Raw genomic sequence first — 22,858 nt, 5'->3', positions numbered from 1 at the left:
TGCTAGGTGACTGGGGGAGCCACTTCCTCTCCGTGAGCCTCGGTTTCCTCTGCTGTAGAATTGATTGTTGTGTTTTGGCTGCACCGTGCGGCTTGTGGGATCTTAGATCCCCGACCAGGGATTGAACCTGGGCCCTCGGCAGTGAAAGCTCTGAGTCCTAACCACTGCACCGCCAGGGAATTCCCTAAAATGGGTTGTTGATAGGATCACCCGTATTGTAAAGAGCTCTGCGCCAGTGTCTGAAAGATATTCCTTGGTTCTTAACTGCTGGACTGCCAGGGAAGTCCCAGCCCCAGCTGTTCTTATCTGATGGTTCCCACTCTGCCAGTTTGGCTGACATAAGAAACTTCTGGCGCTCCTTTCTCTCTTCCCCCACCCACCTTACCCGTCTCACCTGCTATCAGATGGTAGAAATATGCTCTTGTGTTTTCCCATCCTACTTGTCATAGTTTTGAGTTTTATATAGTTGCATGATTAATCCATGTGGAATTTGTTTTGCTATGTGGTGGGAGTGGAGTTAACTTTATTTTCTTCCAAATGAGCAGTCAAGGCTACTGACTGATTTATCCTTTCCCTGCCAACTGGAAATTCCACATTTATCATGTATTCAATTCTTACATGTATAAAACTCAAAAATTAATTTTTTAAATACGTGCACCCGGAAAACTCTAAGCTGCATTTTTATTTTCAGTTTTAGCTATATTATACATGGATTATATATCGTGGTTATTCATTTAACAAACTCTGACTGAGTGCCTGTCTTGTGCCAGATGCTATGCTGGGCGCTGGGGGCAAAGTTATGAACAAAACAGACATAAATCCCTGCCCTTGTGCAGCAAACAGACATGGGGGCAGACAATAAACAGTCAATGTGTAAATGAGTCAGAAACAAAATAAAATAGGGTAACAGGAGAGAAGGAGGAAAGGGTGCTGTTTTATTTATTTTTTTTAAAAAATTTATTTACTTTATTTATTTTTATTTTTGCCTGCATTGGGTCTTCGTTGCTGTGCGCAGGCTTTCTTGCGTCGAGCGAGGGCTACTCCTTGTTGCGGTGCGCGGGCTTCTCATTGTGGTGGCTTCTCTTGTTGCCGAGCACGGGCTCCAGGCTCGCGGGCTCGGTAGTTGTGGCGCACGGGCTTAGTTGCTCCGCGGCATGTGGGATCTTCCCAGACCAGGGCTCGAACCCGTGTCCCCTGCATTGGCAGGAGGATTCTTAACCCCTTCCTCACCAGGGAGGCCCCAAGGGTGCTGTTTTAGACAGGATGGTCAGAGAAAGCCTCTCTGAGGAGGTGATGTTTGAGCTTGAAGGAGGTGGAGCCAAACGGCTGTCTCAGGGAAGAGCTTTCTGGGGAGAGGGAACAGCTAGAGCAAAGGTCCTGAGGTGAGACTGTGCCTGGTGAGTTATAGTCTAATCAGGGGGGGGGACATGGGCTGGTGGTGGCCTGGGTGAGGGCAAGTCCACCATCCTCCTGGGCAACAGATGCCCATTGAAGGAGACCCAGCCCAACCTCCCCTGATTTTTTTTGCTGGAATATTTTGAGGGTTGAAATTCAAAAAGGAAAAAAATATAAATACATCATTCTTTTCTCAAAAAATTTAAAAAATTTTCCACGTTAAAACGGTTGCTATACTAGTGTTTGTCTCCTATTTAGAAGTAGACGGTTAGATGGCAAATAGAATTTCATGACATTTTATGACGCCCTCATGGTCAAAACCTTTAATAAATGCGAAAAAGTTTAAAAAGCAGTGTACAGTGTAACCAGTATAACCTACAGTATAACCAGGGTGCCAGTGAGGCTGGAACGGAGCAAGGAAAGGGGAGAGTGGGAGGGGGTGAAGGCAGGGAGGAGGGGACAGGGCAGAGCAGGCAGGGCCTTGTGGGAATGGTGAGGAGTCGGGCTTTTCCTCAGAGTGAGATGGGAGCCATAGAGGGTTCAGGGCAGAGGACGGAGTGCCCTGACTCGGGTGTTCACAGGCTCCTCTGGCCCCTGTGGGGGAATGGACAGTGGGGGACAAGTGTAGGAGCTGAGAGACCAGGGTGGAGGCACCTGCACTGTCCAGGCGGGAGACGACAGCCGTGTGACAAGGGTGGGAGCCAAACAGGGGGTGAGAGTGGTTGGATCCTGAATAGATTCTGAAGGCAAAGCTGATGTGAAGCAAAGAGAGAGGTGTCCCAGGTTTCCAGCCTGAGCACTCAGGAGGACAGAGCAGCTTGGGGGACAATGGGGGCTCGATGTGGTCATGCTGAGTGGGAGGTGCCCATGAGACCCCCATGTAGGGTGCTGGGGGGCAGGTGTCACAGGGTCGTGCTGCTCAGGAGTGAGGCCCTCCCCAGGGACCCATATTTGAGCATCATCAGGGTGGAGCTGGTGGCTGAAGGCCGGAGTTTGCAAGAGTGTCCCCCGGGGACCTAGCGTATCTGGGAAGAGAGAGGCTGTGGCCTGGGCACTGCTTGCACTGGGCGGGGTGGGACCAGCCGGCCTTTGGGCTGGCAGGGACCGTGGCAACCACAGGGCTACTTTGGGAGGCCTGGTCACCCAAGGGCATCGCTTGGAGCCTTGGGCCTCGCCTGTTTGCTGAAGCCTGTGGGCCAGGGGGCAGGTGGGGCCTCCACAGCTAGAAGCCACTGGGGGGGGGGTGTGTGTGACATTTCTCTAGGGACAAGCTGAGTTGGTGACCAGAGTCCCATCAGGGGGTGCCTGACTCTGAAGCAACAGGTACGATTATTGAGCACCAACTGTTCTCTTATAACCCCATGCTGGCTGTATGCTCCACACTAGATAGCTCTTCTTGCTGACTATACCCTGACGCCAACTGTATCATGCCACATCACCTGTAGAGCTGGTTGTACTATGAAGTATACAACTGGCCCCAAGGGCTGTTGGGAGATGCAGTTTGAACAGGCACATGATCAAGAGAGTATACAGCTGGCGCAGGGGTGGATGGTTGGTGTAGGGGGTGTAGCCAGCTGACTGGGAATGCTATGCTGACTGTGTACCCTCCCACCAGCTGTACAACTCCCCGCTGACTGTATGCCTCCCACCAGCTGTATACCGCTACCCCTACTGTACACCCCAAACTGATTAAACACCCCGAATTGTATACCTCCATGTGGGCTGTATACCCCATGCTGGCAGTACCCCCATACCTACTGTATACGTCCACATCCGCTGAGTATTCCTACACTGACAATATACTACATCCATGCCAACTGTATACTTCTTGGTATCCCATGCCTGGTCTTTGGCTGGTTTTGGTTTTATGCTTTAGACCCATTTCACAGTTGAGGAAGCTGAGGCTCAGAGAAGGCAAGGCCCTGGCCTGAGTATCCTTGGGCTCAGATGGGGCAGGAACATTCAAATCCAGGGCCACCCGGTAGGATATCAGCTCCACAAGAGCAGACCCACAAGACTGGGTCTCTCACATGCCACTGTACCCAACAGACGCTCAATAAATACGTGTTCTTCAAAGCAGTGGCTTCAGGATTATCGACTGTGAGAGTGTGCAAGGGTGGTGAGCTGAGGTGTGTAGCCTTGGGGGCCACAAAGGGACCAGCTGGGGGCAATGCCAGGAAGGGATGTGGCACTGGGGGCTGTCAGTCCTAATTTGGCAGTTTTCAAGAGACAAGGATGTGGATTTTTATATGGACTGTCCCAATATTTAACTGTTGGCATTTACTTTTTAAAAAAATGCATCCACAGGTTGGAGAGTTTTCAGCCCAAATACTCTGTCATTGGTTGTTCTGGTTAAGCCATCTGCCCGTTTTGCTGTGCCTGGCTAGACACTGACCTCCCTATGCCTCAGTTTCCACACCTGGAGAATGGGACAATTATTAGGCGCTTTCCGGGGTTGAGAGATGTTCTAGGGCGGTGTCGCCTGGCTGGGGGCTGGGGGCTAGCCCAGGCCACAGGGTGAAGCCACAGAGTTCCCCGGGTGGGGGCTGGGCGGGGGGGTTGCGGAGAGAGCTAAATCGGGCGGCGGGTGAGTGACGGGAGCAGCTGCCGCCCCGCCCGGCCCTCTCCTCCCTCCCTCTCTCCCTCCCTCCGTTCCGTGGTCCAGTCCGTCCGAGGCAGCCGCTCTGCTAGGGCCGGTCTGACCGGTTTGGGCCGCCCCGCCTGACTCTGCTGGGAGGAGCCGCCGTCAGTCGGTCCCTCGGTCCCTCCCTCGGGACTCCCGTGCGTCCGGACCCGAGGGCTTAGAGGGAGCGCGATCCGGCAGGCGCTCGTCGGGGCAGGGCGCCCGCAGGGATGGGGGGCGAGCGGCAGCATTACTACGGGAAGCACGGTAGGCAGCGCCCCGCTCCCGCGCCCGGGCCTGGCAACTTGGAGGGGGAGGGGGCAGCGGGAGGACCTGGGGTGGGGGGACGAGGGGGGAGCGGAATTGCAGATTTCAGCCTGTATCCCCCACCCCCCATCGTCACCTGGCAACACCCTTCACCCCAACGCCCGCCCGGAGGTCCCTCCAAACTCCTTCATCCGAAGGGTCTGTCCTCGCAGCCTCCCCAGGACTCCTGTGAGAACCATCTCCAGATCCCACCTTGGACTCTCCCCTCTCCACCGGGCTCGCTGGTAGCCCTTTTTCCAGCCCCCTCCCAGTGAGTGGTCGCCAGGTGATAAATCGGGCTGTTCACAGAAAATCCGCAGGATCTCTGAATCTTACTTCTCCGTGGCCAAGACACCCCTAGGAACATCTGGGGAAGGGTGGTCTGCCAGCCCCATCTTGGATCACTCAGCTCAATCTTGCTGAATTTCAGGAACACCACAGAAGTATGACCCCACCTTCAAAGGACCCATTTACAACAGGTAAGCAGTCTGGGTTCCTGAGAGGGGAGGGGTCTCTACTAACACTGCCTCCACCCCTGTTTCTTTACACACCTCCACATTTGTACTCCAACAACCTGGTGATAAATATTTGCAACTTAACGATAAAAGAACTTAAAAGATAAAAGAATGATAAAAGAACGATAAAGGAATTTCCTTAATATACGAAGTCTTTACAAATGAATTTTTAAAACTCAGGCGAAAGACTGGAACAGATCATTTATAGAACACGAAATAGTGTAAACAGTGGAGTTATGGAGAAATGCTCAAACTCACTGGAAAGTAAAGGAATGTAATTTAAAACAGTAACCAAATAGAATTTCCCCATCACAGATTGGCAGAGGCTAAAAAGATTGACACACTAGGGTATACAGAAGTAGAAATATAATGTTGTACACATGAAACTTACATAATGTTATAAATCAATGTTACCTCAATTTAAAAAAAGATTGACACATTCTGCTCTGAAACTAATTGATAGTCTTTTTTGGAGGGAATTTGGAAATATGACTTTTTCTTTTTTTTTGATGTACGGCTTTGTTCCAGAGATTAAAATTCTATGAAAAAAATTCTCTCAGTACACCTTGCATAGATGGGCAAAATTGTATGATACTGCTGCCTTTTTGAAAATGGCAAAAACCAACAATATGAGTTGCATCTCTTGGAACTAGTTAGATACATTACAGTGCATCCTTAGGTTATTTTATTACACAGCTGTTAAAATGTGCAAGAGCCTTTCTAAATAGTCACTTGGATCCCTCTCAATATATTAGTAAAAAAAACAAGACACAAACAGTGGGTGTATCATAATCATACTTGAGTTAACCAAAAAAAGTTTTTTTTGAAAACATTTGTACCAGTGAATAAAGAACTCACTAGAGGGCTTCCCTGGTGGCGCCTTGGTTGAGAATCTGCCTGCTAATGCAGGGGACACGGATTCAAGCCCTGGTCTGGGAAGATCCCACATGCCGTGGAGCAACTAGGCCCGTGAGCCACAATTACTGAGCCTGCGCGTCTGGAGCCTGTGCTCCGCAACAAGAGAGGCCACGATAGTGAGAGGCCTGCACACCGCGATGAAGAGTGGCCCCCGCTTGCCGCAACTAGAGAAAGCCCTCGCACAGAAACGAAGACCCAACACAGCCAAAAATAAATAAAAATTAAAAAAAAATAAAAAGAACTCACTAGAAATCATTAACACAGGTTACTCCTGGAGGGGAGGGTTATGTGGGAGACAGTTATTGGTTATGTACATTCCTGTATGGTTTAAATTTTATCATGTTCGTATTTAATCTTATGATAATAACAATAGTTTAATTTTTTCTTTTTAGTAAGTGCTAACATGGTGAAACTTATGGGTTTTTGTTTTCATTTTTTCTTCCAGTTTTATTGAGATATAATTGATATACAGTACTGAATAAGTTTAAGGTCTACAGCATAATGATTTTTTAATTTTTAAAATTTTTAAAAAATTTTTGGCTGCGTTGGGTCTTTGTTGCTGCGCGCGGACTTTCTCTAGTTCCCTCGAGTGGGGGCTACTCTTCATTGCGGTGCACGGGCTTCTCATTGCGAGGGCTTCTCTTGTGGAGCACGGGCTCTAGGCGCGCAGGCTTCAGTAATTGTGGGCTCAGTAGTTGTGGCTCGCGGGCTCTAGAGCGCAGGCTCAGTAGTCGTGGCGCACGGGCTTACTTGCTCCGCAGCATGTGGGATCTTCCCAGATCAGGGCTTGAACCTGTGTCCCTGCATTGGCAGGCGGATTCTCAACCACTGCGCCACCAGGGAAGCCCCAGCATAATGATTTGATTTACATATATCATGAAATGATTACCACAAAAAGTTTAGTGAACATCCATGATCTCAGATAGATATGAAAGAAAAGAAAAAGAAAAAAATAACTTCTCCTTGTGATGAGAACTCTTAAAATTTCCTCTCTTAACAACTTCCATATATATCATACAACATTTTATTTACCATGTGTACATTACATCACTTATTTATCTTATCATTGGAAGTTTGTACCTTTTGAATACCTTCATCCAATGCCCCCTTCCACTCCCCAACTGCCACCTCTGGTAACCACAAATCTGATATCTTTTTCTATGAGTTAGTTTGTTTTTGAAGTATAATTGACCTACATCACTATGTTAGTTCTGGTGCACAGCATAGTGATTCAGTATTTCTATACATTACAAACTGATCACCACAAAATAGCTTCACTTTAAAAAAACATTAATATGCTATGCTGGTAAGGATGTAGGGAAATGGGCACTTAATCAAAAGAGAGCTGAACATTGCTGCAACCTGCTTTGAGGACAGTGTAGCATGAGGTATTAAAATTTATTTTTTATTTTTTAGTTTTTTTTTATTGAGTTATAATTAATATACAATGTTATATTAGTTTCAGGTGTGCAACATAGTAATTTGATATTTTTATACATTATGAAATGATCACTGCAATCAGACCAGTTACCACCCATCACCATACAAAGTTGTTACAATATATTTTTTTTAAATATTTATTTATTTATTTATTTGGTTGTGCTGGGTCTTAGTTATGGCAGGTGGGCTCCTTAGTTGCAGCTCGTTGGCTCCTTAGTTGCAGCATGTGGGCTTCTTAGTTGTGGCTCCAGGGCTCCTTAGTTGTGGCATACAAACTCTTAGTTGTGGCATGCATGTGAGATCTAGTTTCCTGACCAGGGATCGAACCCGGGCCCCCTGTATTGGGAGCACGGAGTCTTATCCACTGCGCCACAAGGGAAGTCCCCAAAGTTGTTACAGTATTTTTGACTGTATTCCCTATGTGTATATTACATCCCCATGAATTATTTATTTTGTAGTTGGAAGTTTGTACCTCTTAATCCCCTCTACCTGTTTCGTCCATCCCCCACCCACCTCTAGTCTGACAACTGCCAGTTTGTTCTCTGCATCTATGAGTCTGTTTCTGTTTGTTTTGTTTGTTCATTTGTTTCATTTTTTAGATTCCACATATAAGTGAAAGCATACGTTATTTGTTTCTCTGTCTGACTTATTTCACATTGCAGAATATCCTCCAGATCTATTCCATGCTGCTGCAAATGGCAAGATTTCATCCTTTATGGGGGGCTGAGTAATATTCTACTGTATACATATACACCACATCTTTATCCATTGATCCATGGATGGGCACTTAGGTTGCTTCCATATCTTGGCTATTGTAAATAGTGCTGCAGTGAAAGGTATTAATATTTAAAATGCACGTGCCCTTCGGCACAGCATTGGTACCACTCAGGAACATGTGTCCAAATAACACATACCTATATGTGTGTACAAGGCAGGATGGGTCCATGATATCCAGGGCACCAGTACTCCCACCCTGACACGGTCTCTTGCTCCCCAGAGGCTGCACAGACGTCATTTGCTGTGTCTTCCTCCTCCTGGCCATTGTGGGCTATGTGGCTGTAGGCATCATAGGTGAGCAAAGGAGGGGATGGGATTGGGGTTCCAGGGTGGAAGGGCAAGCCACCGCCTCTGGGGCAGAAGTGGGGCTGGTGCTGAGGAATGGCAGCCCCTCAGCATCCCTGGATCCCTCCACAGCTTGGACTCATGGGGACCCTCGAAAAGTGATCTACCCCACTGATAGCCGAGGCGAGTTCTGCGGGCAGAAGGGCACGAAAAATGAGTGAGTCTGGCTCCTTGGGGCCTGCTGGGTCTGGAGAGGAGTGTGCGGGAGAGCTTCATGAGCACTGGGGAGAAGGTTCTAGGCTTTCCTCGCTTCCATCCATCCACTAGTCCAGTCAACAAGTATTTATAAAACTCCCGCCATCCCCAGCCTCTGTTCTAGGCCTTGGGGACATAGCACTAAATGAGACATTCAAAGTCTTGTCCTCTGGTAGCCCACATTTTAGGGGAGAGACAGAGAGGAGACAGTCCCGGATCTGATGTCCGCGGGTGATGAATAGTTGAGGTAAAAGAGCAAGTTCAATCCAAGCTGTGCCATTCCCTGGCTGTGTGACCTATGGCAAGTGTCTCAACCTCTCTGGGTCTCATTTTCCTTATCTCTGAAATGGGGATCATGACAGTCCCACTCTCATGGGGCTGTTGTGATGGTTAGATGAGCCAGCACATGTCCAGTGCTTAGAAGAGCACTTGGCATGGAGTTGCTGCTGCTGTGGTTATTACTGTTGTTATTGTTTTCATTAAGATAGTCTATATAGGCTGATTGAGGAGTCTTGACAGTTTCCATCTCCCTTCCCCAACCCCAGGAACAAACCCTTCCTGTTTTATTTCAACATTGTGAAGTGTGCCAGCCCCCTGGTCCTGCTGGAATTCCAGTGTCCCACCCCCCAGGTAACTCGTCCCCTCCCCTCCTCTTTCCTGTCCCCCCCCTTCCACCATCTGGTCCTTTTCCCCTTGTAGCGGCAGCTTCTCTCCCAGCCCTTTCTCTCTCCCTGGTGAATAGGGGGAAGGGGGTGGGACCTCTGTCTTGAGAGGCGATCAGGTGTCTATCCGGACCCCACTCAACCCCTGCCTCCTGCCCCCCCAAGATCTGCGTGGAGAAATGTCCTGACCGTTACCTCACCTACTTGAACGCTCGCAGATCCCAGGACTTTGAGTACTACAAGAAGTTCTGTGTGCCTGGCTTCCAGAACAACAAGGTAAGCAGATAACTGCCCAGGCAGGGGCAGGTCGAGAGTGCTGGCCCGCAGGATTGACCCCCTCCCTGTCTCTTGGCAGGGTGTGGCCGAGGTCCTCCGAGATGGCGACTGCCCCGCCGTCCTCACCCCCAGCAAACCCCGTGAGTCTGGGGTCCCGTGAGCTTGGGAGGGGCGTGGGGAGGTTTCAGGGGCTCAACCTGACTGGTCCTATCCCCCGCTCTGTGCAGTGGCCCGGCGGTGCTTCCCAGCCATCCACAGCCACAAGGGGGTCCTCATGGTGGGCAACGAGACAACCTATGAGGATGGGCATGGCTCTCGGAAAAACATCACAGAGCTGGTGGAAGGCGCCAAGTGAGGACCATGACCCACCATGCTGGCATCGCATTTTCCTGGGTGGGACAGGGCATCCCCTGGGGCTGGCCCAATCAGGGAGTGGGGTCCGACCTAAAGCCTTGTCTGCCTTCCCCCAGGAAGGCCAATGGAGTCCTGGAGGCCCGGCAGCTGGCCATGCGGATATTTGAAGATTACACAGTCTCCTGGTACTGGATTATCATGTAAGTTGAGAGGGAAGGTAGCCCTCATTGGGCTGCCCTGTCTGAGACTGGCGAGGGGATGGGGTCCGCTCATGTACCCATTTTATCCCCCAGAGGCCTGGCCATCGCCATGGTATTGAGCCTCCTGTTCATCGTCCTGCTCCGCTTCTTGGCTGGCATTATGGTCTGGGTGATGATCGTCATGGTGATTTTGGTCCTAGGCTACGGTACGTCTCTCCCTCCCTGTGTCCTCCCCTCCCCACAGTCTGCAAAATGCCTATGCCCTTTGAGCTGTCATTGGCCCATCAAGAATCTTCTCTTGAGGAAAGTCCCTGGTGGTCCAGTGGTTAGGACTTGGCGCTTCCACTGATGGGGCCTGGGTTTGATCCCTGGTTGGAGAACAAAGATCCTCCAAGCCCTGTGGCACAGCCGAAAAAAAAAAACAAAACTTCTCCTGAGCCATCAGACATCCTCCATCTTTTATCTGGAATATTTGTGAAGATATTCATCTCAACATTGTTTATGAGAGCAGATACTTGGAAACAACCATTAAATCATAATCTTCCCAAGCAGGACTGGATCTGTATTTCATCAACAGCAAATTCATTCTAAAGTATACCATTTTGCACAGTGGTTAAGGCCACATGCTCTGGCACCAGAAAGCCCAGGGTTCAAATGCTGGCTCTACCAATTCCTTGCTCTGTGACCTTGGGCAAGTGACTCAACCTCCCCATGCCTCAATTTCCTTCTCTATAAATTGGGGATAATTAGTATTTATCAGTTAGGAGATTTAATGAGAAGAAGACAGTCTGCGGATGAGATGCGGGAGGGCCTGAGGCCTGTGGAACTCAGAGGCAGTGCTCGGAAGCCAGTGCTTCATGTTCTGTTTATTCATTTAAACTTTCCAGGAGGAAAGATGCTGGATGTGCAACCTACACTGGAGACACAGATGTTAAAATATTCATTTAAAAAAAATTTTTTTTTTTTATTTTGGCCATGCCGCGCAGCACGCGGGATCTTAGTTCCCTGACCAGGGATTGAACCCATGCCTCCTGCAGTGGAAGTGTGGAATCCTAACCAGTGGACTGCCAGGGAATTCCCAAAATATTCATTAATAGTGGTTTCTAGCTGGGTGCTGGCAGTTTTGGTGACTAGCTTTTTGTACTTTATCTGTACTCTATAACTTTCTTCTACCAGAGCTAAGGGGAATGGTGAAAATCCCTAATGCTACCCCACTGGATGTTAGCACCCGTGTCCTGCCTCCCCACCCATGAATCATTGTTACAGGATGGCAGAGGGGTCAGGAAAGCGTCAGGCCACACAGCATCCTGGCATCTATTCACTCATTCATTCATCCGTCATGTACTGAATGACTACTATGTTCTGGGCAGTCTTCTAGGTCCTGGGCTTACAGCAGTGAATAAAACAGGACAGATCCTTACTTTTGTGGACCTTATATTCCAGAGGGTATGGGCAAGATGGGCAAGAAACAAACCAGAAAACCTCTGGGATGTCAAAGCTGTGAAGGGGGATAAGAAATTGCAATGTAAGAGGGTATGATTCTAAATGGGGGAAGAGATCCCAGAAGGCCTCATGAGAAGGTGACATTTGAGCAGGGACGAGAAGATGTGAGGATCCAGTTGGGGAGAGACTGAACCAGGCAGCAGGAACAGCAAGTAAAGGCCCTGAGGCAGCAGCAAGCGATGGCAGCCCCTCTCAGCCTTGGTTTTTGTTTCTGTTAAATGGGTGTGGTTGTACATGCTTTGTAATGTTGGGGGAGCCGTCGGAGGGCTGAGGTCAGTTGTAGCACGGTGGTTCCCCACGCAGGAATATTTCATTGCTACATGGAGTACGCTCGACTGCGTGGCGAGGCCGGCTCTGACATCTCCCTGGTGGACCTTGGCTTCCATACGGACCTCCGCGTGTACCTGCACTTGCGGCAGACCTGGATGGCCTTCAGTGAGTCCCAGCTCCCCATTCAGTGAGGCCTGGGTGGGAGTGGGGAGCCCAGGCAGGTGGCGGACTTGATCACTCTCTGTCCCCCCCGCAGTGATCATTCTGAGCGTCCTCGAGGTTATTATCATCTTACTGCTCATCTTTCTGCGGAAGAGAATTCTCATCGCCATTGCACTCATTAAAGAAGCCAGCAGGTGGGTGCCGGGGTGCCAGGGGGTCAGGCTGGGGTGGTCCCAGGGCTGCTCGGGCCTTGATGTCTGTGTTTCTACTCCTCCCAGGGCTGTGGGATACGTGATGTGCTCCTTGCTGTACCCACTGGTCACCTTCTTCCTGCTGTGCCTTTGCATCGCCTACTGGGCTAGCACTGCTATGTATCCACCATCAGACCCTGATCTCCGACCCCGGGGCTGGGGGCTAAGTGCCACACTTGCCTGGAGGTGACCTACATCTTGGGGGCAAAGCCTGAACCTGGTGTGGGAATGGATTCTTTTCCACATGCCCCTGTGGGTCCCTAATCCCAGACGTTGGGTTCCTTAATGAGCCTCTAGCTTTCTGTCCACTTCCAACGAAGCTGTCTATAAGATCTTCAATGACACCGCTTGCTCAGTTGCTGGAAAAACCTGCAACCCTGAGGTGGGTGTCCGGAAGTTGGGGGGTGGCTATTTCCCTAGCAGCCCACAGTCGATCTGAAGGCCTCTCATCCCCACTTGGGGACCATTCAGCAAACATGTGGTGCCTGCTGTATGTCCTGTGCCAGATGTGGGTGGCATGGAGAGGAAGAGATCCAGCCTGGCACCTACTCCCCCCACCCCCTAAGTGCTGATCTACCCACCTCCCCCTCCACCTTGACTTCATTTCCTGCCCCGACACCCCTCTCTTAACCCAGTGACGGTCAGTCCTTCCTTTAGAGCCCCGTCCTTGCCTTTCACAAGCCCCTAACCTGCCTTCTGTGGTCCTCATACTGATCTCTGCCACTTGTGATCTGTCCACATGGCCACTCCATTGATCCCCAAGAGAGCTTATCCTGCCTCTCTGACACCCATTGGGATGATGATCCCTAATCTTGTTTCTAGAAGCCCTTTTGAAAACCCCTATCCTAAACCCCCAATTCCTTGACTTAACTCTGTTCCCCGTGACTCCTGTCCCATCTCGTGGTCTACCTGACAGGTCTGACCTGATGCCCAGAGCCCACTCTGAACCCCTAGCCCCTATGATGTGACCAGGTTCTGCGTCCCTCCCACAGACCTTCCCCTCCTCCAATGAATCCCGCCTGTGCCCTGGAGCCCACTGCCAGTTCGCCTTCTACGGTGGTGAGTCGACTTACCACCGGGCCCTGCTGGGCCTGCAGATCTTCAATGCCTTCATGTTCTTCTGGCTGGCCAACTTCGTGCTGGCGCTGGGCCAGGTCACGCTAGCTGGGGCCTTCGCCTCCTACTACTGGGCCCTGAACAAGCCGGATGACCTGCCTGCCTTCCCGCTCTTCTCTGCCTTCGGCCGGGCGCTCAGGTGGGGCCCCCGGTGGGCTGGGGGTAGGGGTGAGATGGAGTGGAAGAGGCCTGGCTGGACCACTGACCACTCCCTCGGCCCAAAGGTATCACACAGGCTCTCTGGCCTTCGGCTCCCTCATTCTGGCCATCGTGCAGATCATCCGAGTGATACTCGAGTACTTGGATCAGCGCCTGAAAGGTATGGCCCACAGAGGGTTGGCAGTAACTCCCGAGGTTGGGGGGGGGGGGGGGCTAAGGGGCAGGTTAGGATTGGTTCCTGTGGGGGGGTGGGGCTAAGGTGGTGGGACAGAGATTGGTTTCTGCCTATGGTGGGGAAAGGGTGGGGCTGAGGGTCTTGAGTGATTGGTTCCTGTGATGGAGGGGGTGGCTGAAAGAGCCCACTGGGTGTTCTTACTGCTGAGGGGGCGGGAACGAGAGGCCTGGGCCACCATTGGTTCCTGACGAGAGGGTTGGGCTGGGATTGGTTGTACTTCGGGGTGGAGCCAAGGAGGCATCAAGGATGGGCTTCTGCCCTGGAGGCGGGGCCAGGATAGCAGTGTGGGTTGTCACTGCTTCTTGTCTTGGAGGCTGGGCTGAACGCCCGTTTTATGGGTTGGGCCTGAGGTCCTGGATCAAGTCTCCTCTCCCCATCTCTTTGAGAAGGTGGGCTCTAAGGGTCCTGGACTATGGCAAGTGTGTGTAACAAGGAGGTAGGGGGCTCCTACCAGGCCGAGTGGGGTCTCCTCTCACCTCTGCATCTCTCCCTCATCTACCAGCTGCAGAGAACAAGTTTGCAAAGTTCCTCATGACCTGTCTCAAATGTTGCTTCTGGTGCCTGGAGAAATTCATCAGATTCCTCAACAGGAATGCCTACATCATGGTGAGTAACCCTGGGACCAAGCAGTAACCCACCAGCTCCTGCTGGGTGGAGGAGCCCTCATTCCCCACCCACTGGGCCTGATCCATCCCTCCCACCTCCCTCCAGATTGCCATCTACGGCACCAACTTCTGCACCTCAGCCAGAAACGCCTTCTTCCTGCTCATGAGAAACATCATCAGGTCAGGGAAAACACCGTCCTCTGGCCACCTCCCTCCTCCCCCAGGCCCTGAGCCAGCATTCACGCCTGTTTACTACTGTCCCCTGCAGGGTGGCTGTCCTGGACAAAGTTACCGACTTCCTCTTCCTGTTGGGCAAACTTCTGATCGTGGGTAGTGTGGGTGAGTGCTGCTCACTGAGCCTGTTCAGCTGCGGGAGCCTGTTGGGGGCCACTTGTGAGCTGCTGTCGGGCCCCCACGTCTTCTCTGATAACTGTCTTCTTCTCTGGGGTCTTCTTGAGGGGGGCTATTTCCTTTACCCAGAACCCTCAACCAGCCCGGTTTTTTCCCCCTCTCCAGGGATCCTGGCTTTCTTCTTCTTCACCCACCGAATCAGGATCGTGCAGGACACAGCACCACCCCTCAATTATTACTGGGTCCCTATACTGGTATGAACTTTTGGGGACAGACAGGGGTTGGGGAGAAGATGTTGGGACTAGCCTCCTTTGACTAGACAGATGTGGATGGGGGTCAGAGGTAGGGAGTTGTTAATTCGGGACACAAACATTAAGTACCGACCACGTTCCAGGCATGACCTTTAAAGGCCTTACAGTTTGGGACTTCCCTGGCGGTCTAGCAGTTAGGACTCTGCTTTTCCACTGCAGGGGGCACGGGTTCGATCCCTGGTCGGGGAACTAAGATCCCACATGCCGCGCAGCCAGAAAAAAGAAAAGGGCCTTACAGTTGAGGAGTAAATCGACATTAACCAATGATGATCCGCATTGGATGCATGCTTGCAAACCTGTACGTGCCACAGGGCAGAATTACAGGGAGCCAATTGTTAGAGCTTGTGGTGGAGGATGTGGGCAGGTGTGGGAGTCCAGGGGGCTTCCCCGTGGAAATGACGTCACACCTAAGATCTGAAGGAGATGCAGGCAACATCCAGGCAGAGGCATCAAGTACAGAAGCCCTGAGGCAGGACTATGCCAGAAACAGTGAGCAAATCAGTGTGGCTGGTGTGGAGGGAGTGAAGTGGCGAGGAGATGGAGATAAGGGCAGGGAGGAGACGGAGCCGTGGAGGGGTTAGGTCATCACCCTAAGAGCAGTCCAGTATCTGAGTGCAGGCCTTGGCGCCCAGTGACCTCGATTTTTTTTTTTTTGAATTTTATTTATTTTTTATACAGCAGGTTCTTATTAGTTATCTATTTTATACACATTAGTGTGTATATGTGATCTCGATTTTTATCTTAGTTCTTTATTTGCTAGTTCTGAGTGACTCTGGGCAAGTTATGTAATCTCTCTGAAGTCTGCTCACTTCAGTCAATAAATGCTTATCAGGTACCTACCAAGGCCCCGTGAATTTCCAGATTGCTGGGGATATAGTTATTTTTAAATTAACAAAGATTTTTAAAATTATTTATTTTTTTGGCCGCACCTCACGGCATATGGGATCTTAGTTCCGTGACCAGGGATCGAACCCGCATCCCCTGCAGTGGAAGTGCACAGTCTTAACCGCTGGACTACCAGGGAAGTCCCAACTGGGGATAGAGTTATAAACGGGATAGACACAGTCTAGTAGGGTTGTGAGCATTAAACCTGTCTTGCCCTGAAGATGCATAAAATTGCAGCCAGAGGAACGACCAAGAGGAGGGGCTTTTTTTTTTTTCTTTTTTTTTTGGCTGCACTGGGTCTTTTTTGCTGCGTGCGGGCTTTCTCTAGTTGCGGCGAGTGGGGGCTACTCTTCGTTGTGGTGCGCGGGCTTCTCATTGCGGTGGCTTCTCTTGTTGCGGAGCACGGGCTCTAGGGTGCGCAGGCTTCAGTAGTTGTGGCACGCGGGCTCAGTAGTTGTGGTGCGTGGGCTCAGTAGTTGTGGCACGCAGGCTCAGTTGCTCCAAGGCATGTGAGATCTTCCTGGACCAGGGATCGAACCCGTGTCCCCTGCATTGGCACGCAGATTCTTAACCACTGCGCCACCAGGGAGGTCCAGAGGAAGGGCTTATCAGCGGGGAAATGCCATAACCCCAGCTGGGGAGGGACATGGTGGTGAGTGGGGGGTTGCCCTGGGCAGAAGCTGGGGTGGAAACAGCTTGTCTCTCCTTGCCTAGACGGTGATCATCGGCTCCTACCTGATTGCCCACGGCTTCTTCAGTGTCTACGGCATGTGTGTGGACACATTGTTCCTCTGTTTCTGTGAGTAACCCCTCATCCCCACCCTTCCCGGGCCCTGACTCCCTTCTCCCCTCTGGGCAGAACATTTCCCTCCGATGGGGGTACACATGCCAACCCAGTGCCCGCAGCCTCCCCTAGGGCCTGGCTCTCCCTCATCCTAGGGCCCCGGCGCGCCCCCTCTCAGCTTCCCCCTGCACTCAGAGCTTCTTCATCCTGTTGTCCCCTGGTCCAGGCTGCAACTGGAACACTCTGTGCCCTGGGCCCTCAGCTTCGGAGTTTCCGGCTTTGTTGCGGGGCGGGCGGGATCGGTGGCTGCCACTAACTCTGGTCTCTCCATCTGTCTGTGTTTTTCTGTTTTGTTTTCTCTTTTCTCTTCCTCTCCTCCATGCCTGCTGGCTTCCCTGTTCTTCCCTGCCTCCCTCTTTCCTTCCCTTCCTGACCACCCCCATTTCCCCCCTGCTGGTTCCTGGGGGGAGCCCAGGTGAGGACCTGGAAAGGAATGACGGCTCTCAGGAGCGACCCTACTTCATGTCGCCCGAGCTGAGAGACATCCTGTTGAAGGGGAGTGCGGAGGAGGAGGGGAAGCGGGGCGAAGTCGAGGAGTAGAGAGGGAGGCTGGCTTGGAGGCCACGCAGGCCTCCTTGTTTCCTCCCTGTAGATGGGGGTGCACGCGGGGCTTCCTGGCCTGGGAGTGGGGAGCGTGTGTGTGGGGGTGTGTGTGTGTGTTGAGTTCCCAGCCTGCTCCAGTCCGCCCCCTCCAGTCCCAGCATGTCTTGCTTCCTAACCCTCTGAGGCTTCTCTGTGGCCCCTGTCCGCCAACCCTGTCCCCTGAGGCCCCTGCCGTGGGCTCCCCTCATGCCACCTGCTCTGGGGCCTCTCTCTCCGCAGTGGAGGACCTGGAGAGGAACGATGGCACCGCAGAGAGGCCTTACTTCATGTCTCTCACCCTCAAGAAGCTTTTGAACAAGACCAACAAGAAGCCAGTGGAGTCCTAAAGGCCCCGCCCTCCTACCCCCCATCCCGGGAAGTCTCACAATGGGTGCCCGGCAGCTGGGTCAGAACCCCCAGCCCATCGGGCTGACCTGAAGTCCTATCACTGCCGCCCCCTTCCTGCCCCTCCCCATCATCCAGTTACTACCAGTTTCTGGGAGCCTGGAGGATTTGTGGGATCTCCTCCCTATGCCAAGGGCCAGTCCGCGTTTTCACGGCCGCCCCCCACTCCCCAAGACTGTGCAATGAGTCTCTCCAGCCCCCACTGGCCCGGATGAGAAGCCCAGCGAGGCTTCTTGATGTTTGACATGCAAGGGCCCTCTGCAGGCTGCCCTCCGCTTCCTGTCCCCCTCTCATGACAGGACAGCGTTTGTGTCTGCAGCAGCGGTGGCCACAGGAAAGCCACCTTTCACTTGCATCTGCTCCAGCCAGGATGCCAGGACCCTTTTCCGGGGCTGAACAACTGGCTACCGGCTGCGGCAGGCATTTATTATTATTTTTTTAACCTGGACATGCGTTAAAGGGTCTGTTAGCTTTTTTTCTGTCTGTCATCATGGCTGAGATGGGGCCACTGAGGAATGCTTTCCGATGTCCCCTCCTCGGGTATGGCTGGGGTTGGGGGTGTGTGTGCCAGGTAGGGGTGTCTCCTGGCACGGAAGGCAGGCTGTCCGGGGAGGGAGGCTGGGATCAAGCTGGTGTGGAACAGGGGGGAGGAGGTCGCTAATAGCAGCTTAATGGAAACCGGCTGGCTGGCAGGTTGGGCCGAATCCCACCGCCCCCAGCCGCCCTTCTCTGCTAGTTATTGACACAGCTCTCTTTGTAAGAGAGAAAAGAAACTGAATCCACCCAAGGGATGATTTCAGAGGAAGTGGGGAGATGGGCAGATGCTCTGGGCAAATGGGGGGACCCCCCCCCCCCCGCCCAGTCACCTTGCCTTGAGGATCCTTTTGCCAAATTTGTTGAACTGGGGGGTGGGAACGGGTGTGCTGGTTCCCCCTTCGCCATATCCCAAGGGCGCCCCCCCCCCAATCCAATCCAGGATCCCAATCCGGGATCTGGAGAAATCCCAGCCTGGGGTTTCTGTCTCCAGTGCCTGCCGCCCCCTCCCCCATTCTGTCCGTACACCCCTACTTGTAACTGCATTCCAACCACTAATAAAGTGCCTATTGTACAGAGCCCGAGCCTGGAGTGTTTGTGGGGGGGAGTGGGAGGCTGGTAGGGGTAACCCCAGCTTCAACCACCCTGGGATCCTCTGATCTGGGGCTACCCTCCCCAGGGAGAAGGAGGGAGGGCAGGAAGCCTCTGTCTGCTGGCCTCCGCCTGAATTCCACCATGCAGGCGGCTCAGGTTTCTCCTGAACAAATACCCCTTATTAGGCTCTGATCCTCAGACTCCAGCAGGTGGCAGTGACCTGCCTACCTCCTCAGCACACAGCCTGGACATGTGCCCCCAGGCCTGCTTTGTCCCTGGCCGGGCACCTGTGCACCATAATCTAGTCTAAAGGGCTTCAGACCTGCCAAGCTGCCCGACCCTGCTAACCTGGAAGCTCGCTACTGCCCCCTTGGTGCCAGCTCGCTTACTGTCACCTCTGGGCCAACTGCTCCACCATGTTAACTGCCTTTCTCCCTCCTACATTCCTGCCTCCGGAATTTTTCTTAAATAACTACCATTTTTGGAGTACTTCTCATTTGCTTATGTACTGTCGCCATTCATTAATTAAGGCAGGTAAGTTGGGCGACGTGTCTGAAGGTGACCCCAGCAGGAAAGGGGCTGAGAAGGTCAGGTCTCCAAAGCTCTCACCTGCTATCCTGTACAGATGTTCTTTGGGTTTCCTTGTTCATTTCGATCTTGTAGGTTTGTTCCTTTGTTACCCCCCAGCTCCTGTTAACCCCGCCTCCAAAACAGCTCCTAAACCTCACTTCTCCCCATATTTTCAGCTCCCAGCCTTCATTATCAACTCATCCATCCCCACTCCTTCACTGTTTCCCCCACGGGTGTGGAAGGGCGCCTGCTAACACCCGAGTGAGTTCACACCCCTCCTCTGCTCAAGAACCCTCCATTGCTCCCTTTTACTGAGTGAAAGCCAAAGTCTTCATGGCAGCCCACAAGGCCCTGCCCCATCCGCCCCATTAACACCCTCTTGCTGACTCATCCAGACACCCTGGCCCCAGGGCTTGTGCCTGAAATGCTCTCCACCTGGCTCTTTCTACAGCTAGCTCCTCACCCTCCTGCTTTCAGCTCAGCGGTTACCTCCAGGAAGCCTTCCCTGCTCATCAAAAGTTGGCCTTGGGACTTCCCTGGTGGCGCAGTAGTTAAGAAGGTTAAGAATCCACCTGCCAATGCAGGGGGCACGGGTTCGAGCCCTGGTCTGGCAGGATCCCACATACCGTGGAGCAACTAAGCCCGTGCGCCACACCTACTGAGCCTGCGCTCTAGAGCCCGCAAGCCACAACTACAGAAACGCGCGCCTAGAGCCCATGCTCCGCGACAAGAGAAGCCACCGCAATGAGAAGCCCGCGCACCGCAGTGAAGAGTAGTCCCTGCTCTCTGCAACTAGAGAAAGCCCGCATGCAGCAATGAAGACCAGCGCAGCCAAAAATAAATTAATTAAAAAAAAAAAGTTGGCCTCTCTTAGTGATGACCACATCACCCTGTTTCTTTTCCTCATGGCACTTGTCACAGTCTGCAATTACTTCTTTGTATTTTCACTTGCTAATTGTCAGCCTCCCCACCCAGAATGTCAGATCTTGCCTATTCTTTAGTATTGAGGCTTTATCCCAGGGCTGGGTGGAGTGCCTGGGACAGAGCAGGCACTCAGTATAGAGGCATGAAACAGCTGAATGAATGTAAAGGGTTTAGCACAGTGCCTGACCTGCAAAGTGCCCAGTGTTAGCAAAAGTAGAAGCAGGGAGACCAAAGAGGAGGCTACTGCTCTAGTCCCAGCACACGTTCTGATGTGTCTTGGTGATAAAAAGTGTGCAGATTTTGGATATAATCTGAAGAGGAGCTGACCTGATTGATTACACGTGGAATGTGAAAGAAAGGAGCTGGGACTTCCCTGGTGGTCCAGTGGTTAAGACTCCGCGCTCCCAATGCAGCGGGCCTGGGTTCGATCCCCTGGTTAGGGAACTAGATAGAGCCTGCATGCCGCAACTAAAAGATCTGGCACGCAGCAACAAATATCCCGCGTGCCTCAACTAAGACCTGGCGCAGCCAGATAAATAAATAAATATTTAAGAAAAAAAGAAAAGAGCCAAAGAATCAGGAGGAAGCACAGCACTGAGTGGAGGCAAGCCCAGGCAGAGTCCTGCAGAGGGCACATGTCGCCTGATTGCCAGGGAGCTCTGGAGGTTGAGTTACAGCCTGCACTGGTAAGTCATTGATTAAAGGTGGCCCCAGGGGAAGGTAAGCTCCCAGGCACTTCTGATTTCTCTGAGTGTGCTAGCAAAGGTGCATTGGCAACGTGGTCCAGAGCCCAGGGGTTGTTCTCTGAAGGAGAGTTGCAGGTACAGGCGGTGGTGCAAAACCACACAAAGCCCTGGCAAGGGTGCAGAGAAATGATAAAGTGGACCCGAAGGGATCTGGGTAGGTAGGTTGGGTTTTTTGTTTTGTTTTTGTTTTTTTTAACTGCACCACGCAGCATGTGAGGTCTTAGTTCCTCAACCAGGGATCGAACCCACACCCCCTGCATTGGAAGCGCGGAGTCTTAACCACTGGACCGCCAGGGAAGTCCCAGGTAGGTTGATTTTGGACCCACTGAACACAACACCTCCAAGGGAAGCTGTCACATAGATGTTCGCATGGGTGGATCTGGACCACAGAGGAGAATTTCAGGCTGGAGGCATGCCATCAGGAGTGCTCAGTGTTTTGGATGGTCTTTCAAGTCCCCAGGGCTGGCTGAGACTACCTGCCCTAGACAGAGGCCAGTCTGAGCCCTGGGGAGAGGAGGAGAAAAAGTGGACTTGAGGAGAGCCAGAGAGGGACATCCAGAGCTGGGGGAAGGCAGGGATGTGGGCACAAGTGCTCATGGCTTTAGTGGTGAAAGAATATGCATGGGAGCAACTGTTTGCTCTTGAAATAAGCAGGAAGGTCATCAGCTGAGAGCGGAGCGTGGGGAGATGGCAGAAGCTGTGAGAAGAATGAAGGTGTGAGAAATCATCTTTGCGTGCGGGAGAGCACCATGTGAACAAGGAATGTTATGAGGGTTGTGGGAGTTTCTTTTTTCCCCCCAAACTCACCGGGGTATGAGGTGCAGGTGGAAAGCTAGATTTAGTTGGGGCTAATGGAGAGGAGCAGGGACTTGAGGGTATGGGCAAGGGAGAGATGCAGGATGGATCCTATCTCTCCGCTGCTCAAGACCCTCCTACGTAGCTAATAAGAACCTGCTGTATAGCACAGGGAACTCTACTCAATACTCTGTAATGGCCTATATGGGAAAAGAATCTAAAAAAAAAAAAAAAAAAGAAGAAAGAGTGGATATATGTATATGTGTGATTCACTTTGCTGTACACCTGAAACTGACACAACATTGTAAATCAACTATACTCCAATAAAAAAAACCAAACCAAACAAAAACAAAACCCTCCTATGGAGTTCAAGGCACCCAGAGTGAAAGCCACTGTCTCCATGTGGGTCCAGGGGGCCCTATAGGACCTCTTCGCCCTTTCCTGGATGGCGCTTCTTCCCCTCCTCCCTCTCTGGCCCCGTTCCAGCCCCTCGGGCCTCCTCCTCGCTGCTCCTTCCACAAGCACAGACAACCTCTGGGACTTTGCACTGGCCGTTCCCTCTGCCTGGAAGACTCTCTACCCAGCAATCCGCTTGGCCTAGGTCCTCTGGCTCCCTGTAAGGGCTTTTCTGCACACCATCTGACTTAAAATCGCACCCACCCTGGCCCTGCACCCCCCAGCTTTACTTTCGCCACTGCACTTGCCACTATGGACATCTTACATACTTCGCTCATTGTTTATTGCCTTCCTCCCTTTCTAGGTCAGCTCCATGAGGACAGGCCCGTGGGATGGTTTTCTCACTGGGTCCCAGCAGCTGCTCCCAGCTGCACGGCCTCTAAGGCCAGCTCCTCTGCCTCCAGAGACAGTCTGTAAGTTACTAGCTCTGGTGGCCGGCATTCACTGCTGCAGTTTACCTCTCTGAGAGGTATGGATCTAGAATGAGCCAGGATGAGGCCAGGCCAGGGGGAGAGGACCGCTGCCCTTTTAGAAAGGAGGTACAGATGTGCGGG

General features: G+C 52.0%; 1 protein-coding gene across 3 annotated transcripts in view; it reads left to right on the top strand.

Moving 5' to 3' along the window:
• Window positions 1-18,798, top strand: part of SLC44A2 (solute carrier family 44 member 2) — a 28,263-nt gene extending 9,465 nt beyond the window's left edge. Inside the window, exons 1-22 of one of the 3 annotated variants that reach the window (XM_059918436.1) lie at window positions 4,061-4,285; window positions 4,755-4,803; window positions 8,195-8,268; window positions 8,392-8,476; window positions 9,060-9,144; window positions 9,342-9,452; window positions 9,532-9,592; window positions 9,680-9,803; window positions 9,923-10,006; window positions 10,100-10,212; window positions 11,813-11,944; window positions 12,036-12,135; window positions 12,220-12,312; window positions 12,490-12,574; window positions 13,185-13,447; window positions 13,533-13,627; window positions 14,205-14,308; window positions 14,414-14,487; window positions 14,576-14,646; window positions 14,824-14,912; window positions 16,569-16,653; window positions 17,521-18,798. In XM_059918436.1, the coding sequence (XP_059774419.1) occupies window positions 4,249-4,285; window positions 4,755-4,803; window positions 8,195-8,268; window positions 8,392-8,476; window positions 9,060-9,144; window positions 9,342-9,452; window positions 9,532-9,592; window positions 9,680-9,803; window positions 9,923-10,006; window positions 10,100-10,212; window positions 11,813-11,944; window positions 12,036-12,135; window positions 12,220-12,312; window positions 12,490-12,574; window positions 13,185-13,447; window positions 13,533-13,627; window positions 14,205-14,308; window positions 14,414-14,487; window positions 14,576-14,646; window positions 14,824-14,912; window positions 16,569-16,653; window positions 17,521-17,627 (2,121 nt within the window). In that variant the 5' untranslated portion in view covers window positions 4,061-4,248 and the 3' untranslated portion in view covers window positions 17,628-18,798. Of the gene's footprint in view, window positions 1-4,060; window positions 4,286-4,754; window positions 4,804-8,194; window positions 8,269-8,391; window positions 8,477-9,059; window positions 9,145-9,341; window positions 9,453-9,531; window positions 9,593-9,679; window positions 9,804-9,922; window positions 10,007-10,099; window positions 10,213-11,812; window positions 11,945-12,035; window positions 12,136-12,219; window positions 12,313-12,489; window positions 12,575-13,184; window positions 13,448-13,532; window positions 13,628-14,204; window positions 14,309-14,413; window positions 14,488-14,575; window positions 14,647-14,823; window positions 14,913-16,568; window positions 16,654-17,113 lie in introns of those variants that run through there. The other 2 variants (XM_059918434.1, XM_059918435.1) reach the window with 2 other exon arrangements.
• The last annotated feature ends 4,060 nt before the right edge of the window (window positions 18,799-22,858 follow it).

Source organism: Balaenoptera ricei, chromosome 3 (genome assembly GCF_028023285.1).
Source record: "Balaenoptera ricei isolate mBalRic1 chromosome 3, mBalRic1.hap2, whole genome shotgun sequence".
Lineage (NCBI taxonomy): Eukaryota > Metazoa > Chordata > Mammalia > Artiodactyla > Balaenopteridae > Balaenoptera > Balaenoptera ricei.
This window is presented reverse-complemented; position numbering and strand designations above follow the sequence as displayed.